Raw genomic sequence first — 27,288 nt, forward strand, 5'->3', positions numbered from 1 at the left:
GAGCAGTCCGCCCTCTGCTCCGCTGTCCCCAGCGCCCTCCGGGTCCCCTGCCACAGAGCAGGCAGCAAAAGGCGCATCTTAGCAGGTGGGCAGCAAGTTACCAGGTGGCCCAACAGCAGGTGTGCGGAACCCCAGAAAGAGCTCTTAAAGCCGGCCGGAGGGAGCGACAGAATGCCAGTGGGTAAGCGCCAGCCAGCCTGGCCAGGGGCCGCGCAGGAAACCCCTGCATGAAGCAGACACGCCCTCCACCACGCACTCGAGACTCAGGAACACAATCTTCGAGAACGGGACCAGGGAGACGCAGAATCGGAAGCAGGCTCCAGGCTCTGATCTGTCAACACAGAGCCGCACACGGGACTCGAACTCACGAGCCGCGATCCTCATGACCTGAGCCAAAGTCGGACGCTCAACCGACTGAGCCACCCAGACGCTCCCTTTGTTTTTTTTTTTTTTTTTTTTTTTTATGTTGATTACCTTGGACTTTCTGGCTGTTTAATCATTTCAGCTTATAAAAAAAGAGACAGAGGATCATTTAACTACTTTTTTCCTATGTTTATACATATCGTTTCATTCTTTTTTTTAACTGCATTTTTTAGTTTGTTCTTTACATTTTTCAGCTGGCAATACATTCACACGAATTTCAGAAGCTACAAAGGAGTAATTGCATTTTATATGCCATTTTTTATCTTACTTTTTTTTCCCACCTAATATTATGTCCTAGGCATTTCCCCATATTCTTGGCAGTTCTTTACAGGCATCACTTTTTTTTACTGTTTATTTATTTTTGACAGACAGAGGGTGGGGGAGAGGCAGAGAGGGAGAAGGAGACAGAGAATCCCAAGCAGGCTGCTAACGCTGTCAGCCCAGAGCCCGACGCAGGGCTCGATCCCTGATCTCACACCGTGAGATCCTGACCTGAGCCCAAACCAAGAGTCAGATGCTGAACCAACTGAGCTGTATCATTTTTACTAGCCGCTTAGCAATTTTGCTTATGGATAATGACAACTTACTTCAGCATTCTGCATGGCTTTTAGCCTTCTTCCATGTTTCCGGTGTTGGACCTGATATCACAGCTAACGTCCCTGCACATACATCTTTGGGTGTCTCTCTCGTTATGGTCTCAGATGGCAGTGGGCGTGAGAGTCACCTGGGCCAGACTTCACTTAGACTCTGGGTTCCCGGTGTAGCCATGACTTGGGGCTGGAAGTTGAGAAAGACTTGGGGGTCGGGCTCAAATCAGAGCCGAAGGGTGATACACAGCTTTACGGCTCCCGTGTGCTGTTTTCGCATCGGATTTGGATGAATGTTTCTTCTGCCTATCGACCTGGCAACTATTCATCCTACAAATATTTACTGAACACCTGCCGTATGCCAGGCACTGTTCTAGGAGCTTTGGATTCCAAACAAAGACCACCGCTGTCACGGAGCCTACGCTTGAGAGGGGGAGAGACAGATAACAAGTCTACACAAATAAATCTTACAGTATGTCAGAAAATTTTTGGAAAAAAATGTGAAGCGGGTTGGGGGATCAGGAAAACACAGAATGGTCAGGAAAGATCTCGTTGAGAAGGTAGACTAAGAAGGGGAGACTAGAACGTTCAGAGGATGGGGTCAAGAGGACATCTGGAGGAAGAACGTTCCAGACAAAAGGAACAGCCAATGCAAAGTTCTTGGGTTGACAATGTGCTGGGTTTTCTTTTGTTTTCATTTTAATGACAAGAGCATTTTTCTATCTCATTAAATGTTAACAAAACTCTTTTCTGATCTCTGCGAAGGGCAAGTAAGCCTGATGTTCCTTCTTCCCCCAGATAACGAGGGAGTAATTCTCTGTCTCCCTCACTGCTCTCTCTGTGCCACTGGACTGTGCGACAGGTCCTGGGAACAGTGACTGGACTCAGCACTGTTGTGACGTTTCTCAGCAGGTCCCAGCCCAGGGGGCCAGAGCCGGAAAGAAAAAAAGAATTAATTCTTGAATTTTCAGTTTCTTTTTATTTTTTTATTTTTATTTTTTTGCTTTTTAAAATTTTTTTTTAACGTTTATTTATTTTTGAGACAGAGAGAGACAGAGGATGAACAGGGGAGGGGCAGAGAGAGGGAGACACAGAATCTGAAACAGGCTCCAGGCTCTGAGCTGTCAGCAGAGAGCCCGACGTGGGGCTCGAACTCACGGACCGCGAGATCATGACCTGAGCCGAAGTCGGCCGCTTAACCGACTGAGCCACCCAGGCGCCCCCAAAAGGACCCATTTTTAAGCAGAACGAATAAGATAGTAAGACTCCAGAAATTTGAAGCCTTGTAGGTTAAGAAAACCTGATTGCTTCTAGACACCTCGTAGCACGAAACAAGGCTGCCAGGCAGATTGTAAGTGGCAAAGACCCCCAAATGCTCAGCTCAGGGACAGAGACCAGACTCCACTTGGTGGTTGGAAGGCAAGGAATACAATCCAGGGTGAGCTGGGTGCCTCTCCTTGGACAAGCAAACAGCCTGAAAACAAATAGCAAACAGGTCAGTCTGCTGCTAGCGCTTTGAGGGAAGGAACTGTTTTTCCAGAGAAGTCATGAGACCAGGGGCCCCTGGGTGGCTCAGTCGGCTAAGCATCCAGCTCTCGGTTTTGGCTCGGGGCATGATCGCAGTTCGTGGGTTCGAGCTGCTGACAGCACGGAGCCTGCTTGGGATTCTCTCTCTCTCCCTCTCTCTCTCTGCCCCTCCCCCACTTGCATACTTGCTCCCTTGCTCTCTCTCAAAATAAACATTAAAAAAAAAATAGTAAGTCATGAAACCAGACTTTAAAACCCTATACAGTCGGGGCATTAAAATTTTTTTTTTCCCAATGTTTTTTATTTATTTTTGGGACAGAGAGAGACAGAGCATGAACGGGGGAGGGGCAGAGAGAGAGGGAGACACAGAAATGGAAACAGGCTCTAGGCTCTGAGCCATCAGCCCAGAGCCTGACGCGGGGCTCGAACTCACGGACCTCAAGATCGTGACCTGGCTGAGGTCGGACGCTCAACCGACTGCGCCACCCAGGCGCCCCTTTTTTTTTTTTTTTTAATTTTTTTTTTTCCAACGTTTTTTATTTATTTTTGGGACGGAGAGAGACAGAGCATGAACGGGGGAGGGGCAGAGAGAGAGGGAGACACAGAATCGGAAACAGGAACAGTCGGGGCATTAAAACAAAAGTGGCCGGTAGGCCTGCAAGCTTGCGTGGGCAGGAATAGGCTGCCGAAGCTGGACATCCCCCAAGGAGGACATAGTCCCCAAGTGCACACTTCCGATGTGGCCGCAGGGGACAGTGGTCAGGGAAGACTCTCCCAGAAGCTGGTGCCAGTGCTGTGGGACTCCTTGAATCACTACCCCATCTCTAGCCCCCTTTTCCTTCTATCATTAGAGGTTGGGGGGGTGCCTGGGTGGCGCAGTCGGTTAAGCGTCCGACTTCAGCCAGGTCACGGTCTCGCGGTCCGTGAGTTCGAGCCCCGCGTCAGGCCCTGGGCTGATGGCTCGGAGCCTGGAGCCTGTTTCCGATTCTGTGTCTCCCTCTCTCTCTGCCCCTCCCCCGTTCATGCTCTGTCTCTCTCTGTCCCAAAAATAAAAAAAAAAAAAAGAATAGAGGTTGGGGCCTTCCAGTCCTGACTTGCAGATTTCCTATGTCTTTCGTGTTCATTTCCACTTTCCCTGCAATTTTGCTCTCTGTTGTCACTTTTTCCATCTGATTTTTCGGAAGGTTGTCAGCCGTGACTATCTTTTTGTTTTTGTTTTTGTTTTTTTGCACTTACTCTTTCGAATTCTTAATTTTGGAAATGATGTCTTTTAGGTTTGGGGAAACTGTCCACGGCCTGTTTGTATCCGCTCTGCTCTGACAGCTCTGACTCAGTGACAGGCACCCTGTTCAGCTTGGCCTCCATCCCTGGAGGTACTGAAGCCCCACAAGTCAACTGCCATTGTTTTCTCTGCTGAGACAAACGTGAAGGTTCCTTTGGCTTCTGGGGGGTCAGGTTCTGGGGTTCTCGCAAACCCCCACAGACAGATTCCCCCACATCCCACCTCTAGGACTGAAGCATTCGTTCCCCGGCCACCTGGAGGGTGGGTGGCCGACGGGACTGCTCTCGGTGGAGTCCCTCTGCTGAACTTGCTCTTAGACAATGGAAACTGCCTGTCCCAAGGTCACGGCCACTTCCTGAGGCAGCTGCACTCAAAGCCTGGCTGATATGGGGGAATAAAGGCCCCAGACCTTTGTCCCCACTCCAGAGATCCCTGGAGGCATCTCAGAGTCTGACTTCCCAGGGAACCTGAGTGCAGATGGGTCTTCTGGGCAGCAGAAAGTCCACAGGTCACGGACCACAAGGGAGCCTTTGTTCAAGGGCCCTGGCAGCAAAGCGCTCAGCAAGCCGGGCCCTCTGCGCAGGTGTGTCGGGGCAGGTCACCATCTTTTCTCAGGGGCGAGCTGAGGTGCACATGTGGTGGACACCCCCCAAGGATGGTCGCTTCCGTCGCAGTCAAAGAGGCAGATGGAAAGCGTGGGGAAAAAACAAAGACCACCCAAATGAGAACAAGTGAAGGCCACGAAGTCAGAGCTTTTGCCATAGGAAGGGAGCCAACCGCCATCACTTGCGTTTTGCAGAGACTCGGGGCAGACAGAGCAGCAAGAAAGCTTTATTGGGGGACGGGAAGGCTCCAGGGGTGCCCCGATTGGAGGCTGTTGGCACGGGGAGCTGACCAGAAGTGGGGCGTCCTGTGTGCTGGTGACGGGAACATATTTGGCTTCCTGTGGTCTTAAGTTGGAAGCAGGGACAAAAATGATGGAAATCGTCAGTTATTAATCCAATCCGGCACATCGGGCTGGTTCTTACAGACGTTATTGTTTCGTTTCTGGCACCATTGCAAGAGATCTGTGTGGCTTCCTGCAAATCTGCCTTACAGGCACGCTGGCTTGCTGGACTGGTTATTGCAGATAAGAGGTGGGTTTTCTGGGCAAGTGGTTGGCTTTCTGGGCGGGCTGCTGCACGTTGTGTGGTTATGTATGATCCGGCTGTTGTGTGTTGTGTTTTCAGCCTCTTAAAGGAGACCTGGGGACTAAGGACAAAGAGCAGGGACCCCTTCAAGGGAGCAGAACCGGGGGCTCATCAAAGGCAAGGGGACCCACTGTTGTCTGGGCAGAGGATTTCATCACTGGGCTGGACCACGGACTCCCAATGTCTCGCACTATTTCCTTTCTGAATGGAAATTTTCACTGCCATTTCCTGTCCCGGCTTCATCATAAATGGGGGAAGGCAGGCCAGTGGGAAGTGGAAAAAGAAAAAAGAAATGTACTCTGAGAGATAGCATAGTAAAGTCAAAGACAATGAGAATATTCCGAAAAGCTGCGAGAAAAAGACAGATGGCCTCCAACGGGGAGGCGGCGAGACGGGCAGCTGATGCCTCAAAAGCATCAGCAGAAGTCAGACAGGCAGACAAAGGGCACCGCCGGGCACCAAGAGGAACTAAGTGCCAACCTTGAGTTCCTTAGCTATGAACAATATGTTTCGAGAATGAGGAAGGGGTACGGACATTTTCAGAAAACGAAGGCTGGGAGACTTCCATCAGCAGGTCCTCAGATTTGTTTCAGCAAGAGGAAAGTGACCATAGACAGGAGGCCTGCGAAACAAGAAGGAAGGAAAAGAAAAGAAAGCCATAAACATTTGGGTAAATGCAAAGAAACATTGTCTCACGGAGTATTTTTTTTTTTTAATTTTTTTTTTTCAACGTTTATTTATTTTTGGGACAGAGAGAAACAGAGCATGAACGGGGGAGGGGCAGAGAGAGAGGGAGACACAGAATCGGAAACAGGCTCCAGGCTCCGAGCCATCAGCCCAGAGCCTGACGCGGGGCTCGAACTCACGGACCGCGAGATCGTGACCTGGCTGAAGTCGGACGCTCAACCGACTGCGCCACCCAGGCGCCCTCACAGAGTATTTTTTAAAAATCATCGAATCAACAACATACATAACAACGATAACACAAAAATCGGGAGGGGATAAACGGAGTTACAAGTTCTGAGAGACTGGTTTCATCCTGGAGGAGTCGTAACTACTGATTAAGTTTGGACACTGATAAGACAGGTGACTAATTTTCCTTTTTTATTTTTTTTTAATTTTTTTTTCAACGTTTATTTATTTTTGGGACAGAGAGAGACAGAGCATGAACGGGCGAGGGGCAGAGAGAGAGGGAGACACAGAATCGGAAACAGGCTCCAGGCTCTGAGCCATCAGCCCAGAGCCCGACGCGGGGCTCGAACTCACGGACCACAAGATCGTGACCTGGCTGAAGTCGGACGCTTAACCGACTGCGCCACCCAGGCGCCCCTAATTTTCCTTTTTTAAAAGTAATCTCTACGCCCAACATGGGACTCGAACTCGTGACCCCAATATCAAGAGTCCAAGGTCCACTGACTGAGCAAGCCGGGTACCCCACAGGTGACTAATGTTTTAATTCTGGGGGTATTCACTAAAAGAATAGAAACACAGTGCATAAGTTCTAAATTAGCAGAGGGGAGAAGTAGAATAATGTGGGTTTTTTTTGTTTTTGTTTTTTTTTTAATTTTTTTCAACGTTTATTTATTTGTGGGACAGAGAGAGACAGAGCATGAACGGGGGAGGGGCAGAGAGAGAGGGAGACACAGAATCGGAAACAGGCTCCAGGCTCTGAGCCATCAGCCCAGAGCCCGACGCGGGGCTCGAACTCACAGACCGCGAGATCGTGACCTGGCTGAAGTCGGACGCTTAACCGACTGCGCCACCCAGGCGCCCCGAATAATGTGTTTTTTAATAATCAATCCAACAAAAGTCAAGAAAGGAGAGATAAGGAAACACAGAGGTAGGACATATAGAAAGTGCAAAATAAGGTAAAAGGTAAATTCTGTGTCTCCCTCTCTCTCTGCCCCTCCCCTGCTCATGCTCTGTCTCTCTCTGGCCCTCAAAAATAAATAAATGTTAAAAAAGTTTAAAAGAAGAATATTTTACCACTTCTCTCTCACTCACAGAATAAGTAAACAAAGTCAGTAGGGAGATAGATTTGGAAAACATAATTACTGAATAAGCGGCTTGATTTGTGTATGTAGAGCACTTGGAACACACATTCTCGTCAAGCACACTCGGAGCATTTGCTGAAAGTGACCATATACTGGCTCATAAAGCAGTTTCAACAAATCTCAAAGGACTAAGATAATACAGAATCTGCTTCTGACCACAGTGCGATTCACCTAGAGACTGAAAACAAACAAAACACGGGAAAATCCCTATTTGCTTGGGAGTTCAGAAACACACGTTCAAGTAACAAACGGATTCAGGGAATAGTTTATTTATTTATTTTTTTAATTTTTCTTAATGTTTATTTTTGACAGAGAGAGAGAGACAGAGCATAAGCAGGGGAGGGGCAGAGAGAGAGGGAGACACAGAATCCGAAGCAGGCTCCGGGCTCCGAGCTGGCGGCACAGAGCCCGACGCGGGGCTCGAACTCACGGATGCGAGATCATGCCCTGAGCTGAGGTCGGACACTCAACCGACTGAGCCACCCAGGCGCCCCCCCCCCCCCCCACCAAGGAAGAGTTTAGATAGGAATTGAGAATAACAAGAATAAAAATAAAAACATAAAAAATAACAAGAATACTGTAGCCCCAAACCGTGGGGCACGGGGAAAGCAGCACATCGAAGGCATTTGTAGTCTTATATGCATATCTTAGAAAAAGAAACAAAGTGGAAAGTTAATGGAATAAACACCCATCTCAGGAGGTTCCGTGAGAAGCCGGCTGTCGAGAGGCAGGGGTAGACCAGACAGGAGGGCAGTGGTTAGTGAGTGGGCTTAGCTTCTCCACCTCCTCCAACCTGATAGAAAGGGCGAAGGAAAGGCCTCAGGCTCAGGCCTGCAGGTGGAGACAAGGAATGAGGGGTTGAAGAGAGCAGGAGGCAACGGAAGCCAAGGGCTTACCAGGAAAGTGTGGGATTTCTAGCAGCTCGGAGGGCCCTGCTGAGGCCGGGGACCACGGATCTTCCTCAGCACCCAATTCACCTTGGGGGTGCCGTGTCACCAAGCAGGTGTGCTTGAGGACAAGGAAGTTGAAGACACCACGGTGGCAAGAGAGTGACTTTCTTGTCGGATCGCAGAATTCATGCGCGAGGACAGCAGGGCAGAGGGCAGGAGCACAAACACCCAGGCACCCCTGTTCTTAGAACTTTGAATTGATTTTTAAATTTTTTTTTTCAACGTTTTTTATTTATTTTTGGGACAGAGAGAGACAGAGCATGAACGGGCGAGGGGCAGAGAGAGAGGGAGACACAGAATCGGAAACAGGCTCCAGGCTCTGAGCCATCAGCCCAGAGCCTGATGCGGGGCTCGAACTCACGGAGCGCGAGATCGTGACCTGGCTGAAGTCGGACGCTTAACCGACTGCGCCACCCAGGCGCCCCTGAATTGATTTTTAAATGGACTCCTTTAAACATTTTAGGAAGGTAATCACATTTTACGTAAATAATGAAAGCTTGTCTTTAAAAAGTGTACTCTAGGGGCGCCTGGATGGCTCGGTTGGTTAAGCACCTGACTTTGGCTTGATCATTGTTTGGCATGATCCTACGGTTCGCGGGTTTGAGCCCCGCGGCAGGCTCTGTGCTGACAGCTGGGAGCCTGGAGGCTGCTTCGGATTCTGTGTCTCCCCCTCTCTCTGCCCCCCCGCCCCCCCTTATGCTCTGTCTCTCAAAAATAAATAAACGTTAGAAAAATTGTTTTAATTTTTAAAAAAGTGTTTTCTATTGACTCACTAAATTCTACTCTTGAAACCCACGCCACACTATATGCTAACTAACTTGATTTAAATTTTTAAAAATGTAAAAAAAAAATCTTTTTTAATGTATTCTATTTATTGCTTTTCTGTCAGTCCTTTGACTAGAACAATGTTCACTAAGAGCTGGAGAAGAGTTGTCTTTATAGGGACATCTCTAGTTTTTTTTTAATTTTAGTCAATAAGTAAGATTGGGATAATAGTTTGAAATAATTATTCTTTATCATTTTGAGTAAATATTCATTTATTCCTAGTTTGCTAAGAATGTTTATCAAACCATGTTAGCCACTTTTTACTAAATTGTAGTAGATATTCCTGTCATCTCCTCCCCATGATCAAGATTCTTGATCAAGATTTTTAACGATGATCTCGTCACAATTTTGGAAATCAGGATACACAAGGTACGTTGTTTGCATAAGTTGGAGGCAAACGTTTAAAACCAATTTTTTTTTAAATCAACTGTTTCTGATGAGAGTCCCTGCTTGAGCTCAAAGTCCCTCCACCCTGGATTTTTCATTTCTTGGACTCTGAGCCACGCTCCCTGCCTGAGTCCCTGGGATATGAACGACTCCAGTAACACGCAGCCCTTGTCCGTGAAGGCGGCAGGGGGATCTGTAGCTGCCGTTGAGGGAGGGAGAGGCTGGTAACAGCCCCTCCTCAGACCGTCTCAGAACTTTGCAGTGGAGTGGAGTACAGTAGAACCTTGGTTTGCCAGCATAACTCCTCCTGGAAACATGCTTGTCATCCAAAGCACTCGTATATCAAAGCGAATTTCAAGAACCATTGGCTCAGGTGTAATCATGGGACGTTCGGCATCACATATTACTCGTGTTGCAAGACACCGCTCGTTTAGCAAGTGAAAATTTATTGGAAGTGTTTCTGTGTTTTGCAGGACGCTCGCAGAACAAGTTACTCCAAGGACAGAGGCAGAGGCTGAGTTCCCCGGGGGTCTAGCTCACAGGTCAACCGGAGGTCACGTCCTCTAGATGACCTTTCTCAACGGTAGTCTTTTTTTTTTTAATTTTTTTTTTTTTTTTTTTAACGTTTATTTATTTTTGAGACAGAGAGAGACAGAGCATGAATGGGGGAGGGTCAGAGAGAGGGAGACACAGAATCTGAAACAGGCTCCAGGCTCTGAGCTGTCAGCACAGAGCCCGACGCGGGGCTCGAACTCACGGAGTGTGAGATCGTGACCTGAGCCGAAGTCGGCCGCTTAACCGACTGAGCCACCCAGGCGCCCCTCAACGGTAGTCTTTTTTGTCCAGTTGGCTTCTCTTAGCATAATGCTCTTACTTTTTTTGTTTTTCATGTTTATTATTTTTGAGAGACAGAGCACTTGTGGAGGAGGGGCAGAGAGGGAGGGAGATACAGAATCCAAAGCACGCTCCAGGCTCTGAGCTGTCAGCACAGAGCCTGACGCGGGGCTCAAACTCACGAACCACAAGATCACGACCTGAGTCGAAGTTGGATGCTTAACCGACTCAGTCACCCAGGTGCCCCTAAAACCTTTTGAATAATTCTACTAAACTAACTAAACATGTGTTCAAGTTAAAAACATACTTTTTAAGAAATTAAAATTAAAAAAAACCTCAGTGTAAATCCATTGAAGCCTCGTTTCATAATCTTTAAGACGTTTTTTTCCAGTTAGCCTTGGTAAATAACTGAAAAAACAAATTAATATCTCTGAACATTATAAGTGACAGGTCAAGAACATCAATCCAATAGTGCATACATAATTTATATTTCTATCCTCATCAATTATCCAGTTTTATTCTAAAATTTCTCAAATTTTAATTCCTTAGTTTTCTATTTAGAGAGTAAAAAAAAAAAAAAAACAACCCTTCGATTAATAATGACAACAAAGGGTTGAGCATGAAGGGAAATATTGCCCTTGGTTTTTTTTTTTCCTGAAGAGTAATGGTTCAGAATTTGCTAAGTTGGTCTTCATGGAGACTTTCTTGAACAGAACTACCATGAGTAATGATAAAACTGAGGCGCAGAGAGTCTAAGCTTTTTGCTTGCTGTCACTCCGTGAAAAAGTGGAGCTGGGATTTGAAGCCAGGCAGGGTGACTCTACCCTGCCTTTTACAGGTGGAATCTACAGCAGGACTATATTCAAACAATAACATTCATTCAACAACTAGGAGGACTGGGCTCTGAGTGTATTATTAGCTATTCCTGCATAGAAAGCACCTGAGATGATCTGTGCCCTAAAACAAAAAACTGAGGATTTAAGTATGCCCTTCTCTGCCATGAGCAGCTGTGCACGGACCCTGCTTTACTCTCCAGAGTACTCCACAGAAGCAGGTGCACAGTTCCCAGAGCTGTGCTCAATGAACACTAGGTTCCAGGTGACCCCAATCCACTGAAAAGGGGCTAGGTTCCCCTATAAGAGAACGAATTTCCCTGTATTCTGGGCCATCTTGTCAAGATAGTCCCATTGTTGTCTGAAAACCATTTTCCAGTAATACCTTAGACTGGGGGCTCACGAATATTTTCTGTAAAGGACTAGGCAGTAAATATTTCAGGTGTTGTGAGCTATACGGTTTCTGCTGCAATTATCCAGCAGTGCAAAAGCAGGGAGAGGATGCATAACAAAAAGGTACAACTGCGTACCAATAAAGCTTTATTTACAAAAGCACACAGAGCTAGACTGCCCTAGACTATAAGCTCCTTGAGAAGGAGGCTTGTGTCTTTATCTTTGTAATTTCAGCCCTAGCAATAAAAATTGTCTCGATTTTACCGAAGAGGAAATTAAAACAGAGTCACAGATGTTCATTTTTGAGGAAGACAGGCATAGAGCTACATACAGTTGGTGATTTGGCTATATTTTCTCTCGTGAAGTCAACATAGATACTGCACTTCTCACGTTAGATCGGAGCTAGTTGGGAACATTAAAGCAAACACAAAGCAAAAGCATCTTGTCCTCACGAACTCTCCCAACTGGCCTGGCTCTCAGCAAACTTGTCTTTGCAGAGTGAGTTCTACACAACTTGAAGCTAGGAGGTTGCATTGGAGATGGGAGTGATGCAGGCTCAAAACTACATGTCAGGTGCTCCCAGAGCTCAAGCAGGCGTCTGATTTTGCACGCCCTCAGTTTTCCCCGTCTGGTTCAGTTTCCTAACCGAGGACACCAGGACAGGTTACAAAACAGCCTGAGAATAAAGCCTTTTGTTTATTCTCACTGAGATCATCCTTCACAGACAGGCTTTCTTTGGATTTGAGGGGACCTGATAAAGAGTGTTACACAGATTGGGATTCAGCCACAACCAGTAACGTGCAAAGACTGCTTCCGAGTGAGGTCAAGTCCTATTCACTTTCCTTTACACTCCATTTTGCCCCATTGTGATCCCGCGTCTTACAATTGCAAAACATTTTGTGAGTCTCAGTTTCTGCATCTGTAAAATGGGAAAATAGTGCTTGTCGGAAGCTTAAATCAATGAACTTGCAGGTAAATCACTGAACCAAGCCGGGGGCTTGGCACGTTGTAAGCGCTCAAAGCACAGTAGCCACCATCCCCACTCTTCGTTACTATTTGGACCCCCCAGCGCCCGTCACCAGGGGCTGGACCAAGTATGAGGGAGGAGGGCAGAGCTGCGGGTCACCCCTAGGGCTCGGGGCCCTGCGCGTCGTCGGGGTACGTCCGAGCGTCCCTTGCCCCGACCCAGCACCCACGGCCGGGCAGCCGAGGGTAAGCACCACCACTTCCGCCGGCCACCCGTCCGAAATAGCCGCTTCCAGCCGCTTCCGGCTGCGAGCACTGCGGGGCCCGAGCCGCCCCGCGGTGGGCGGGGTCTACGAGCAGCCACGCCCCTGGCTTCCGGCTCACTTCCGGCTGCGCCTGGCACCACCCGGCCGCTCAGGGCTCCTGCCGAGACTGCCCCGCCCTCCCGGGCCCGCCTCTAGTGACGTCAGTTCCGGGGCGGTCCGGGCGGGGCCCGAGCTAGGGCTGCTGCCCGGAGCAGTCCTGGCTCGCGGGCGCTGCTCCGCTGCCGGCCACGTCTCCACGCCGGGCCGCGGGCACTTCCCCGCCGTCCGACGGCCGCCCGGCCGCCGCAGGCCTGCTGCGCCGGGTAAGGGGCCCGCGCCTCCGTCCGGGGAGCTGTTGTCACGGCTCCCTGGACCAGCTTGCGCCTGGGAGAGGGAGGTGGGGGCAGGAGGAGGCTTGAATCGGGGCACGCGAGGCAGGAGGGTGACAGAGAAAAGATCAGTGGGGGCACAGGGGCAAGACGAGAGGACTGGAGGTGAGGAATAGCAGAGAAGAAGGAACGGAAGGAGCCCGTTGGGGACCGAGACTCAGAATGGGCACGGATGCGGGTCCGAGAGGCTGGAGGGAGGAGGAGGGCTGCAGGGAGCGGGGGGGGGGGGGGGGGGGGGAATCCCAAATCGGAGAAGAGGCCCGGGTAGTTCGAGTTTGGGAGCGGAGGATGGGAGAGTTGGAACACTCCTGTATGTTCAGAGAACTCAAAGGTCTTCCCGGGGCAAGGCTGGGCCGCAGGAGGTGTTGCCCTCAAAGAAAGAGTTGGCCTTTTAGGTGACCCAGGCCCTCTACCTGGGAGGGGGTTGTGCATTTCCATCTGCTTGCCTGCCTGCCTCCCCCATGTGAGCCTGGTGGCTGCTTTCTGTGAGCCGTCAACTATCCGGCTGATAGGAGGGATCAGCATCCACATGGCTTGCGATAAGACATAAACATCGTGCTTAGAAATCTGCCTATGCCAACGTGCAGTTATTTTTACCCCCTGGAGGAAGCATCTCTGAAATTTCAATAAAATCGGTGAGGAAAGTATTTAAAGTATGGGTTCCCACTTATATGCTGGACTTGCCTAGCGGACAAAGGAATGTCAAATTAGCCCACACCGCCAACAAAAATTAGCCTGTGATCCAGCGTTTAGCCGTGATACCAAAGCTTACAGAAACCTGGAAGCAAGCTTTGTGATTAAGATGATATCCACTTCTGCAGGTTTCCATCTGCCACGCAGACACATCCGTTAGACCACAGGGCACTGTCTATACACACAGAACCACAAACCTGTGTTCCTTGGGTTCTGAGACCAAAGTTCAGCCAGGTGACGTGTCAGGATTAGGTATCTGTAGTTTGCCCTATATTTGTTGCTGCATTTCCTGCTCCTTGGTATATATAGCTTCTCCAGCTTGGAGTGGGGGCCCAGGTCGCGTTGCTGCTGATAAATATCACGTGTGATGGAATGTGGGGGTAACACTGTACAGTCCCTTACTGAGCCTAAGGATTACTTGTGTCGGATATTAGGAACCTGACTAAGGCCAGAAAAAGGAGTTCAGCAGTTTGGAGTCTGAGTCCATGTAACTTGTACACAGCACTCAGCATATAATAAACAGCTTCATAAAAGAGTTAAAAAAAAAAAATCAAGCCAAGGTTGGGAGCACAAGAATTCAGAGACAGGGCGTATTGGGAGGCATCACGAGATCATGGACCAGAAAAGGATCAGGAAATTGACACCTATGGCCACAGCCTGGGGGTGCCTTTCTAATGGGAGTGTTTCCTCTCTCAGGGGGTGCTGCCCCTTCCCTGCAGCACTTGCGGGGAGCTGATCGCTGAGAAAGAGGAAGTCCCGGCACCAACCTAACGCCTGTCTTTCCCTCTTCAGGCTTTCCGCTTAATAATAACTTCATTCTTGTTTATTCTCTTATTGCCGCAGGGGTCTCTTTCCTTTCCATCTATTGTAGTCTGAGACCTTGGGCGACCCGGTCTCCCTGCACCGTAAGAATAACTGGCCCGACCCTCGTTTAAGGCTTACTGAAGCCTTTGCAGGACAGACTAGCATTTTAAATCTTGTTAATGGTGTGTCCATTGTGAGTCACCTTATAAAGATCAGTGCAGGTCCCCACACACAGATCGTGACATTGAGAATATGCTGTTGGAAAGTGGAGGCAGGACCATTCCAGACAGATGAAGTCACGACCCAACGAGGGCCTGTTCTTGACTCCACTGCAGCGGCCAATTCCCATTTCTGTGGGAGTGATCACCAGCCCCTCTGGCTGGGAGTGAATAAGTGCTGATGGTATCCAGTAGAAGTTTCCTGAGAAACTTGTGGTGTTTCCTGACATGGCCTTAGAAAAACGTTCCATATATGCACCCACCTTTGTGTCTGTAACTGTGCGTGTGATCGTACACGTATCCACATGTGGCAGCATGCGTGCACGTGTGTGCCTGTGGGTGTGTGCGGCTGGGTATGCACGCGGCTGTGTGCACACACGAGGGTGCGTGTGGCTGTGTGTGTGCACTTGTGAGCGTTCGTATTAGGGAGCGGGCCCGTGGAGGTCCTCACGCGTCACCACCTACTAATATCTGCCACTCTAGGAGGTGATGAGCTGTTTCTTAATCTCCTGAGTCTATATTAACTATTCATCAATGAGATGATTTCCATTTGTGCTGTTAATATCTTTGCATTACCACTGTACTCCTGATTCTTCTAAAGTTTTGGTGGCTCCTAGGAAGATGTAGTTCCTGATATGTAAATCATGGAGTTTCTCTAAATTATTAAAATCTGTATGTGAAACTGTATTCAGTAGGATTACTCTGTGCCTTTCTGCCTGATAGTTCAAAGTACTTGAAGAAAATCAGGCGTTGGTTCCTTTGGTTGGAGCCTTTCAGAAATGTTTTCCAAAAGCGATACATGCTGGTGTTAAGGAAAAAAAAAAAAAAAGACATATATATGCAGTAGAAAATGAGAATCACCAGGAAATTCATTCCCCTGGCATAACCACTTTATTAATGTTCCAGTGTAAATCTCTCTAGACCCCTTAATAAATGTCTTTTTATTTTTTTTTATTTTTTTTTCAACTTTTTTTAATTTATTTTTGGGACAGAGAGAGACAGAGCATGAACGGGCGAGGGGCAGAGAGAGGGAGACACAGAATCGGAAACAGGCTCCAGGCTCCGAGCCATCAGCCCAGAGCCCGATGCGGGGCTCGAACTCACGGACCGCGAGATCGTGACCTGGCTGAAGTCGGACGCTTAACCGACTGTGCCACCCAGGCGCCCCAACAAATGTCTTTTTAAATAAAAATAGCATCAGAGCACCTGGGGGGCTCAGTCAGTTAAGAGGCCGACTTTGGCTCAGGTCATGATCTCATAGTTCATGGGTTTGAGCCCCACATCAGGCTGTGTGCTGACAGCTCAGAGCCTGGAGCCTGCTTCGGATTCTGTGTCTCCCACTCTCTCTGCCCCTCTCCTGCTTGCACTCTCTTCTTCAAAAATAAATAAACATTAAAAAAAATTTTAAGGGGCACCTGGGTGGCTCAGTGGGTTAAGCATCCGACTTCAGCTCAGGTCATGAGCTCACAGTTTGTGGGTTCGAGCCCCGCATCAGGCTCTGGGCTGACAGCTCGGAGCCTGGAGGCTGCTTCGGATTCTGTGTCTCCCTCTCTCTCTGCTCCTCCCCCATTCATGCTTTGTCTCTGTCTCTCAAAAATGAATAAATGTTGAAAAAAAAATTTTTTTTTAAAGTCCTGACATTGAGAGTTTTGACACACACTGTCATTTTCCCAGTATAATGATCTATTTAACGCTGCTATTTCAGTGTCCCCTTCCTCCCTGGGTTTTCCCCCTGTGCTTCTCCTAAGGAGTGTTTACTGTTTTTCCAACCCTAGATGCGTCTGCTAGCAGAGTGGGGCATCTGCCCATGTCGCCCATGTGCCCCAGAGCATGCCATGGCCTGGGGCTGTGCCTCCTCGCTGCTCTCGCGCCCCGCACAGCCAGACCTCGGCCGGCGAGCGCACGGTGCCAAGCCCGCAGCTCTCCACGGAGGAAGATGGCCCAGCCCGGGAGCACGCCCTGAGCGGCTGCGTCTAGTGAGTGTCCACGGCCCTGCCCGCGGGGCCACCTGCCTGGTGTCGGGACGGCGAGCCCGGAGGGGGCCCCGAGAGGGCTTTACCACGGAGTGGGAAAAGGAAGAGAGCAAAAGGGAAAGACAGCGAAGCCCCGAGGGGGGCCTGTTCGCAGGTGCGTCACCGTCAGAGGGCCCGCCTTCTGAGGTAGCCCACGAGGGGGGTCCGGGAGCAGGGGTGGACAGGAGGGCCTGGGAGCACGTGGTCCTCTGTGGCCCTCTCCTGTTCTTGTGACCCAGATGTCAGATACCACAGGAGGTTTTCTCTTGGCCTTGGGTCAGAATAGCAAAATGCTTGGGGGAACCCCTCTTTGGGGGGGGGGTGCTGCCCCTCCCCGATGCTGGGGGTGGAGGAGGAGCCCACTCACAGCAGGGGCCCTGGGAGGAGCTGCCTGGAGGCTGTCCCCAGACCGGGAACAAGACTGTCCCGTCTGTTTTGCGTGAGGAACCAAAAGAGGAGGAGGAAATCTGTTTCGGCACAGCGGATCAGTCCCTCCCTACCTTAGCTGGATTATCAGCCCCGAAGTTCGCTGAAACGCTAGAGTAGGGTCGTTGGCAGACTTTGGCCCGCGGGCCAAGTCCGCCGGCTGCCTGTTTTTGTGCTTAAAGTTTTATCAGGACGCGGCCGCGCCCGGCCTTTACTCACGGTCCACAGCTGCCCTTGTGCTACAGCAGCAGACTTGAGTCTCTGAGACAGAGCCCGCGTGGCCCACAAAATCTAAAACATTTGCCATCCGGCTCTTTACTGACAAAGTTTGCCGAACCTGCCCTAGAGATCGGTAGCGAGGGGGACGACAGAACATTCAGGAAGCCCTGGTCACAGCACCCCCCCCCCCCCCCCCCCCCCCCCGCAGCAGACCCCCGACCCAGGCCTCACACAGGGAGCGTGCTGGGCTCAGCAGTGGGAGATTTCAGATGCATTCAGTAGACATAACTGGCCAAAGAAAGAGCCGTTTAAATACGTTTATTTAGCGAGAGCCCAGCTGCGTGGCCTCAGCTCATGGGGGAGTGTGAGTTCTTTGTTCCCGAAACCTTCCAGTTTCAATTCTTGCCTCTCATGACGTTGTGATTTTCGTCTGATTCTTCTCTCCCCACCCTACCCCCACTTGTTCCTGTCAGAACAAAGAATGCCTTTTGCATTCTAGAAAACAGATGCAAATCTGTGGTTTGTAGGGCTAAGTCCTCTAAACCTGGGAGCTACCAGGAGCTCTTATGGACAGTTTTGGATGGAGGGTGCAACTTGAAGCTAGAAGAAAGCTGGGGACTCTCGCAAAGGGGTGAGAAGCATCGAGGAAGGAGCCAGCCTTCCGGAAGAGTTTGTCCTCGACAGACTTTCCCAGTCACAGGGCGGTTTCACAACAGTCTCCCAGGTCACGGGAGGCAGAAAGCCACCCTGTGGCCACACACCCCTTCGTGGCGCACAGGGGCCGTGTTGCGTAGCCCCCGGCAAGGCTAGAAGTGCTTGCTGGGGCAGACTGATGCCCGGCGCTGGGCCACAACCTGCAGGGATCTCACAAGTCCAGTGCGGGTGGAGCCGTCGGGGAGAGGCAGCGGGGCCAGACCTTGAAGGCCACCTTGGCCATGGTAGTGAACTTCGGGGTTATCCGGGGATATTATGGGGTTTAAGCAGTGGAGGCAGGGTCACCTTTGTGGGTTACAAGGATCTCTCTGGAAGCTGTGCGGTGGCAGCCAATTGGGGCCAGGATAGAGACGCTTGAAGGGGATTCATCCGTGACTCAGGGCCAGTGGGAGGACAGTGAGCCCGCCCCGCTCCCCAGGGGCCAGCCTGGTTATGGGGCCACGGAGCACAGTGAGTAGCATCCATGCCGGGTAAGGAGTTGATCGGGGCGTTTTCACATGGCCCAAGGGCTGCCTTCCGGGACGTTCTGTCGCCGCTCAAGAACGTCATGGCGAGGGCCAGTGGAAAGACCAAAGGCCTTGGGTGTCTTCAGGCAGGACTGATTTTGGAGGTGTCCTCAGGACCCCCAGGCTCATTGCCCGCCCTGCAGCTCCCAGCATGCCTGGGTCCCGTTAGCCCCGTGTCCAGATCAAGTGTTCAGTCGTGGGACCAACCTCAGGCCTGCAGGGGCTCCCCTGCAAATCCCAACTGCCCGGTGGTAGCCTGCCAATCTCTGGGCTGATCCTAGGTCTCTTGGCTTCTGGCCTTGCTGCTCCCACTCACCTCCCCTGCCCCTGCCCCTTCCCCACCACGTGGATCCCATCCATCTTGCAGAACATGGCCCACGTGTCCCTTTCCCAGATGCCTTCCCTGGCCACGCCCCTCCCCCCACCAGAACTCCGGGCCTCCACACAGAGGACCAGCCTCCAACTTACATGTCAAGGCCTTCCCATGGCCATCACCTGCCTGCTTCCCAGCACTGAATCACACCTCTGCTTTTTATTTGCAGTAACTTGCAGTGACCTCTTTTCTGTGTCTCCTACTGTATGGCGGGCTCCCTGAAGGAAAGAGTTGTCCGGCTTTCATCTTTTTGTTCTAAGCGCACTGCTCGGCACAGGAGCAGGCACTCAGAATATTGGATGAATGGATGAGTGGATGGATGATGGAGAGATGGAGGATGGATGGATGGATGGATGGATGGAGTGGCTGGTGAATGGGTTGATTGGTGGATGGACAGATGTGGTAGTCGGTGGACAGACAGGTGGATGGATGTTGGCCGGATAGACTGATGGATGGATGGGTGGGTGGATAATAGATGGATGAATGAATGATACATGATGGTTAGATAGACGAATGGGTGATGGCTGGCTGGCTAGCTAATGATATCTCCCCCGCGAAGGGTGTGGTCAGCCATCGTGGGGTGCACAGAAGTGTGTTGGGCCTGATATGTGATCTTGGCCAGTCTTGGTGATTGACAGGCCTTGGCCCTGTGAGCATGGTCAGGTCTTGACCCTCTGTCTACTCCTCTTTCACACCAGGAACTCTGGGTGGCAGAATGGGCACTTGGGAGGTTGCGACACAGAGTGAAGTTGGGTCGAGGAGTGCTTTGAGCCTGTCAAATACAGGCACCGGGCAGATCACTAGACCACCATGGTTGAGACGCATCTCAAGCTCCCTGGGTGCCAGGCCCTGGTGGGAAGACTCGGCTCAGTTTGCGGACCTTCCAGAACCCTCCGTGGCAGGCACAGAACCATGCCCCGTGTCCCAGGTGAGGCTGTGCATTACTGACCGGACGCCTTCTTTCTTGACCACAGATCCTTCAGCCCGGCAGCAGGGAATTGTTAGCAGCCTGAGGAGTGGCCAGCTGGGAACCTCAGGGACCGCCCAGCCTTGCTCCTGGCTCACCCACAAGATGTGGACAGCCCTTGTGCTCGTTTGGATTTCCTCCTTGTCCTTATCTGAAAGCAAAGCGCCATCCCAGGATCTACGTAAGTGAGAAAGCCGTGTGATTGCTAGTCAGGCCTGCAGTGGTCCCAAAGCACCCTGAGCCCAAGGGACGTGTGCAAGCCTAGGCCAGCGAGTCAGGAGCCTCAGGGCCACCCAGGTGCTAGGCCGGGGAGGGCCGTCAGGCCAAGCTTCTCTGGGGCCAGCTTGAGTAGAAAGCCCCCAGGGGGCTGACCTCTGAGCCCTGAGAGGGTCATTTGCTTGGCCCTGCAAAATTTCTCCTGTAAACCTGATCCTGTCACTGAGGAATTCGTCTGTTCATACATCAAATATTTCATTACACTCCTGCTCCGTGCGAGGCACCGTTCATCTCCAGGAATTCCTGCCGCAAATCCTTTCATAAAGCCAAGAATTCTTTCATGGTGTGACCATCCGGGCCGTGGTTTGTCTGCTTTGTAAACCTGGGTGTGTGTTTGATGCGTTCTGTTAATGGTGAATCACGCCTCTGAGGTGAGACTTTCACTCTGTCTGATGTTTCGGGAATTGGATCAGAGAGGGAAGCTCTTAGGCCTTCGATGGGCTCAGGGTTCAGAGGGAAGGGAGCTTTCACGTCAGAGTGGCGAGCGCCTCTCCGGTGGGCGGCAGGCTCGATGTGTGCGGGAGGAGATGGGAGGGGAACGTGCTCCCACGTCCCCTCCTTTATTCTCGCTGGACTGTGGGGTCAGTCCCCACCGGCCAGGACAGTGAGCCAGAAATTAAGACGCTCCCTGATGGGGCACCTGGGGGGGCTCAGTCGGTTGAGCGTCCGACTTCAGCTCAGGTCATGATCTCGCGGTCCGTGGGTTCGAGCCCCGCGTCGGGCTCTGTGCCGACAGCTCGGAGCCTGGAGCCTGCTTCGGATTCCGTGTCTCCCTCTCTCTCTGCCCCTCCCCTGCTCATTCTCTGTCTCTCTCTGTCTCAAAAACAAATAAAAACATTTTTAAAAAATTAAAAAAAAAAAAAGACGCTCCCTGAATAATCCACCTGCCCAGGATGGAAAGTGACTCTATCTTTTTCTCCCTTTTCTGACTTTAAGGGCACCTAGTCTCTAGCCAGACAGCTACTTCAGCCAAGAATGCCTCGGTGACGGCGGCTGTAAGAGTCCTTAATGACACATCGGGAACGATGACCGTGCTGACGCCTCCTGTCACACTGACCACAGGGACTCTGGGGGCCGACCCCAGCTCTCCTGCAGTCACAGCAGGGAGCACATTGAGGACAGACACAGCTGGCCCGGCGGCCTCCGGGGGACCCTCACCAGCTTCGGCGGCGTCCACACGGCAGACCCCGTCCTCCGCGACCGCTCCCGGCGCAGCCCCCACGCCGGCCCCGAGTGTCAGCCCGCTGCCAAGAACGGCGGCGCCCGTGACGTCGGCCGCCGTTGCTCGGACCACAGCTGGCACCACAGCAAGTGCCAGCGCCCCGACGGGCGCGCGCGGCCCCCCCGTAGCCAGCCCCGCGCCCCCCCACGAGTCCCCAAGCGCTCGACGTGTCCACACGAGGCCCCACCGTCCGGACGTCGACGGCCCGGCCCGGGGCTGGCACGACAAGGGGGCCCACGCCCACCCTCGCCGACACAACCCCAGAGCCCACCCGCCCATCCACGGCTCCCGTGTCCACCACGGCAGTGACCGCCACCGAGGCCCAGGCCCGGGAGCCGGCTGCCAGCACGCCGCCGGCACCGGCCCCTGACTCCGCCCCCACCCCCAAGGTGGAGGCCACGGCCCCCACGACGCGGCCAGGCCCCGCGCCGTCTACCCGGGGAGCCGCGGGCCCAGATGCGCCCCGGACGCCGGAGCAGGTGCGGCCCGAAACCCCGCCCGGTACCGCGTCCACCGCCCCGACACCCGGGAGCTCGGGGGGCTCCCAGGTGCCAGCCTCGGCCCCGTGCCCGCTTAGCACGCAGGGCCCGTACCTGGTGGTCACCACCCGGCCCCTTCCCCAGGCTCTGGTGAACAAAAGTGTCCTGCTGGCGGTGCTCTTGCTCGGGGTGACCCTCTTCATCGTGGTCTTGGTTCTGCTGGGCCTGCAGGCCTACGAAAGCTATAGGAAGAAGGAGTACACGCAGGTGGACTATCTGATCAACGGGATGTACGCGGACTCCGAGATGTGAGGGGCCCGGGAGGCGGAGCCCGCCCCGCCTTCCGTCTGGCCTCCGAGACCAAATCAAGTGCTTCCAGATTCTTTTGGTGCGATTAGGACGAGTGCCGGGCGCTTAAGCATATCTACTTGCCGTCGGATTGACTCCACGAGCCCTCGAGAGTTGCTTTGTTCATATTTATTTTTGTAAACAATCACGTCAACGGAGCGGGCAGTGGCCCCGCCACGGGCAGGCCTGGCAGGGCCCAGGTGGGGATCCTGACCAGAATTAAAGCAACGACTGCTTTCCATTCAGACCTGTGTCTCCCCGTTTGTGTACGTCCTGTCCCGTCCCGTCCACCGCTGCGCCCGGCCGGGGGCGGGGGCGGGGGGTGGGGGGCCTTGCTGGGATGCACATGACGGGACTCGTGTTCGTCAACGTCGACTGCTCCGTCGGGCCCGGGGGTCTGCTGTGTCTGTGCTGCTTCCTGGGGCTTCGCTCTGATGCCCGACCCTGCCCCGCACTCGGTGGGGGGAGCCCCAGCCCATCTCTGGCACCCCGTGGAGGCAGAGACTTTTTCACAGACGCCCTCTTCTGAACCGTTCCGTGGCGCAAGCTTAGAGCCTCCCGTAAAACACACGTGAGCTCCACAGTGTGGCCGGGTCGGCCTGCACCTGCTCGACCCCCAGGCCTCAGCGCTCCCGGGGCCCTCTCCCCTGAGCAGGAGGACGTCCCTGGGCTCCCCTGTCCCGCACAGCCCTCAGAGCCAACACTAAGTGCCCGTCGGGCCAGCCGCTGCCCTCGTGCCTAACACGCTAACCCATTTATCCCCCACCTCAACCCCAGGAGAAGCAGCGCGATCCCCACTCTAAAGGTGGGGCCACTGAGGCACGGAGGAGGGGGAGGCATACTCGCACACCGAGGGCCAGATTCAGGGTGTGACCCAGCGACTCACCTGCCCAGGTTGAGGGTGGCCTCGGGCCTTTCTCGGCCTACCTGCCCAGGACGGTGAGAGCAGTAAAGCTGTGTTCCCAGACCAAGCGTGCAGCTCCTAACTGTGTGACCTGGAGCAAGTGTGGAATATTCTGGAACTCAGCTCCTCCATCTGTGAAATGGGGAGACATAGAATAATCTGTTGTGGACCCAGGGCTGTGGGACCTGGCTCTATCGGGGGAGGGGAGTCAATGCTTGCTTCTAAGTGCTCCGAACCCTAAAGAAGAGACCATTTAAAAAAACATTTTTTTAATGTTTATTTATTTTTGAGAGAAAGAGAAAGACAAAGTGTGGGTGGGGGAGGGGCAGAGAGAGAGGGAGACACAGAATCCAAAGCAGGCTGCAGGCTCCGAGCTGTCAGCACAGAGCCCGATGCAGGGCTCGAACTCACGAACCGCGAGATCATGACCTGAGCTGAAGTCGGACGCTCAACCAACTGAGCCACCCAGGCGCCCCTAAGATTTTATTTTTAAGTGATCTCCACACCCAACGTGGGGCTCGAACATACAACCCTGAGATCGGGAGTCGCGTGCTCCACCGACTTGCCCACGTATCCTTACGAACGGGCCCCTGCGGCCGCTGCCTTGCCTGGGTCCCCCCACCAACTGCCCGCCCCGCTCCAGCCGTCGTCCATCCTGCAGCCAGGGGTCCCCCAACACACAAACGTGACCACACCTTTCCCTACCAATGTGCCTTCCCAAGATAAAGGCCCAGCTGCTCTGCCTGGCACTCCAGACCAAGGCAAACCCTTCTGGGGGTCCTGGCCAAGCAGAGCAAGAGGGAAAGAGCCGGTCTCAAGATAGCTCACAGGAGGCGGAGACCGTCCAAATCTGCGGGGGTCACGGGTTTGGGTCCCACGCTAGTCCCCCACCTTGGAGGCCACCAGACTGCAGTGAGCCAGGCAGCCATTCCTGGCCTGCTCGAAAGACCCATAAATATCTGATAAATACCTCAATCAGGTATTTATTGAGCACCCACTGTTTGCCAACCAACTGGAGATTCAGGGATGAATTCACCTGCCCTGCCCACGGGAGCTCAGAGTGTGGTGCGTGAGAGTGAGGAACGCAAGGAGGCAAGAGGTAGACACACAGAGGAGGCCCCTGACCCCCCCCCCCCCCCCGCCAGAAGGGCAGAGAAGGCTGCCTGGCAGAGGGGACTCAGAGACCTGGCTCTTTGGTGGCAGGGGCTGTGGCTGGTTCGGTGCCCGGAGCAGCACTGACACGAAGGAGCAGGGTCCCTGTTTGAGAGTCCGAATGAAGGCCGGGGTGCAGTGAAAATCAGATTCGGGGTTTGGCCCCCATGGGGTCTCTCCTCCCTCCAGTGAGGAGACCAAGGTGTGGGAGGGCCAAGTGGCTTGCCCAAGACCACCCTCCAAGTGGCAGCACAGGATTCGCTGGGGGAGCACAGGCAGCTGGGGCGCCCAAGGCAGGCAGCTGGCCCATTTCCTCTGGAGGCACCCCTGCGTGCCCAAGCCAGCAAGGTCCAAGGGCTCCCCCTGGCGGCCACCCCTCCCTCCCTCACCCTGGGTGCTGGTCCCGGCCGCGCGCAGCGCCCCCAGCTTCCCCAGGGCCGGGGATCCCGCCAGCCTAGCTCTCCCTGCACCGGAAGCCTTCCTGGTGACCCCGCACGGACGAACTCTCGCCCCCGCATGCTCCCAGACCGGGGTGTCGTACTGTGGGACACTGTTCTCGGTGCAGTTCTGTCATGTGTGCCTGTGACGGTCTCCCCCCACCCCCAGAAGGAAGCCAGGAGTTCAGGGAGAGTGCAGCAACCTCGCGCACAGACCCTTGTGCCTCCAGCCCAGAAGCAGCCAGCGGGGCCGCTGAGCAAGCCATCCGTGTCCCCGCTCAGCCACAATTTTTATATCTACAAAACCTCTCTCGGCTTCAAAATCGGACCAGTGTCCGTGCGGCACAGGGACGGATAACAGCTAATATTTTTTGAGCACTTGCTGCATACCAGACAGTTGAGTGGTAGCTATCATCTCATTTCATTAACTCAGACTACGGTCTTCGCGCCCCTGACGCCCTGCCCCCCCCCCCCCCCCCCAACTCATGCTCCAAAGCGGCCAGAGCCATGGTTTAAAAATACAACCCAGGAGAGCCTGGGTGGCTCAGTCGGTTAAGCATCAGACTGTTGACTTCAGCTCAGGTCATGATCTCACAGTGTGTGAGTTTGAGCCCCACGTGGGGCTCTGCGCTTACAGTGTGGGGTCTGGTAGGGATTCTCTCTCTCTCTCTCTCTCTCTCTCTCTCTGCCCCTCCCCTGCTTGCTATCTCTCTCAAATAAATAAATAAATAAACTTAAAGAAAAACCTTTAAAAAATTAAGAATAAGAAATAAAAAATACAACCCAGATCCCTCCCCCCCCCCCCCCCCCCCCCCGGACAGAGGGAAGCTGGTGAATGTGGACAACAGAAGGGGAGAGTGGCAGAGACAGTGGGGACAGGCCCGGAGGACACGGCCAGCGTGAAGCAGGGAAGGAGGCGAAGGCCCAGGAGTTCGCTCCGCAGGAGAATGTCATCGATTTCGGCTTTAAAAATTATTTTGTTGCACTGCAGTCCTTACAAAGTGGCCTGCTGTCTGGGATTCACTTTTTTTTTTTTTTTTTTTAAGTAGGTTCCTTGCCTAAGGAACGTGGGGCTCGAACTCACGACCCGAGATGGCCGGCCAGCCGCCCTGGGATTCACTTGAAAACACTTCAGCGCGAGGGGAAGGTGCCAGGGGCAAAGGTGCCACCAGACGGCGTGTTGTTGCCGTGGAATATGGTTGGTGGGAGCAGCGGGGTCCGCTACGTGCTCCCTCTCTGGGCACGTCTGGAAATTTCCATGATGACAAGTTGAGAGAAGAGAAAGGAAGAGAGAAGTAGAAATGCGGTTTAAACCTCTTAAGTAAATGGTGGCTCTGGTTGCCACGTGGAGGGCAGTCTGGGGGCAGCGCCCGAGGGCCCGGTCCTCCCAGGCAGCGAAGACACGGTTCGGGCCAGGGTGTGCCCGCCCCAGGGGGAGACGCCGAAGAAGGTGCAGACACGTTTTGGAAGATGAGTCAACGGGACCTCCACTGTTTCTTTCCACACCCCACACCCGCACTCACACGTAGCGGAAGTCAGGATGACCTCCCCGTGTGGGGCTTGAGGGGCTGGGAGGGGGGTGACGTCCTTTCCAGGAAATGGGGAGCAATGCACCCCTATTCTCAGCGCGCTGCTCATGGCTTCCTTTAACCCTTGCTACAACCCTATGAGACAGAACTGTCATTCTCCTCACCACCCCCCCTACACACACAGAAGGGAAACTGAGGCCGGAGAAGTGGTGAACCTGGCCAAGGTCACACAGCAGCAGGGGGGCAGCGCTAGGGCCCCAGGTCCCACGCTTCTGCCGCTGGCTCCGCTGCCCCCTGCTGGGAGATGGGGGAGGTGGGGGAGGGAATCCTGAGATGCCTGTCAGGTGTCAGGAGGGCGTGGGACACGAGTCTACGGGCTGGGAAGGCCCCCACGGGAAAGACGCATGGGGAGCCGTCAGCGGAGATGGCTTTCGAAGCCAGGAGGCCAGAGCAGGTGGTCCGAGGACAGAGAAGGGGTGACTCCTTCCACTGGGAGAGTGTGGCATCCCGGAACCTGAGACGTGCGGCCGAGGGCTGGGTGAGAAAATGACAAGGCACGGGGAGGGTGAAGAAGCGGGCGGGCAAGGAGGCCGTGACCTCGGGCCACGACTTGGAGAGGTTCAGCCAGGCACGGGGGTGGGAGGAGGGACGGGGCAGCAGACCGAGGTGCGCGGGCGACCAAGAAGGATATTTTCAAAGTTCAGCGTAGTTAACATGCAGCGTCGAATCAGTTTCAAGTGCACAATCTAGTGATTCAACGACTCCGTCCGTTACTCAGTACTCATCATGAGCGTCCTCTTAATCCCCAAGAAGGGTTTTTTTTAATCTTTATTTTCGAGAGAGGCAGAGAGCAGGGGCAGAGAGAGAGAGAGAGAGGGAGAGAGAGAATTTCAAGCAGGCTCCACGCTGTCAGCACAGAGCTCGATGCGGGGCTCAGACTCTCAAACCGTGAGACGATGGCCTGAGCTGAAACCGAGTTGGACGCTCAACGGACTGAGCCACCCAGGCGCCCCAAGAGGGATTGTTTCTTAAACAGAGATCCTAGAGCGCCCAACAGTGCTCGC

At 53.1% G+C, this 27,288-nt stretch overlaps 1 protein-coding gene across 1 annotated transcript; it reads left to right on the forward strand.

Annotated features, from left to right (window-relative positions):
- The first annotated feature begins 12,722 nt into the window (after window positions 1-12,722).
- Window positions 12,723-22,449, forward strand: CD1H11orf24 (chromosome D1 C11orf24 homolog). Its single transcript, XM_086676708.1, is given in 5 exon segments — window positions 12,723-12,879; window positions 16,436-16,787; window positions 19,885-20,058; window positions 21,090-21,514; window positions 21,516-22,449. Coding segments are annotated over 4 exon segments (1,542 nt in total). The 5' UTR covers window positions 12,723-12,879; window positions 16,436-16,495; the 3' UTR covers window positions 22,167-22,449.
- The last annotated feature ends 4,839 nt before the right edge of the window (window positions 22,450-27,288 follow it).

This window comes from Puma concolor, chromosome D1 (genome assembly GCF_028749965.1).
Source record: "Puma concolor isolate L17-30 chromosome D1, mPumCon1.1.hap2, whole genome shotgun sequence".
In the NCBI taxonomy this organism is placed as follows: Eukaryota; Metazoa; Chordata; class Mammalia; order Carnivora; family Felidae; genus Puma; species Puma concolor.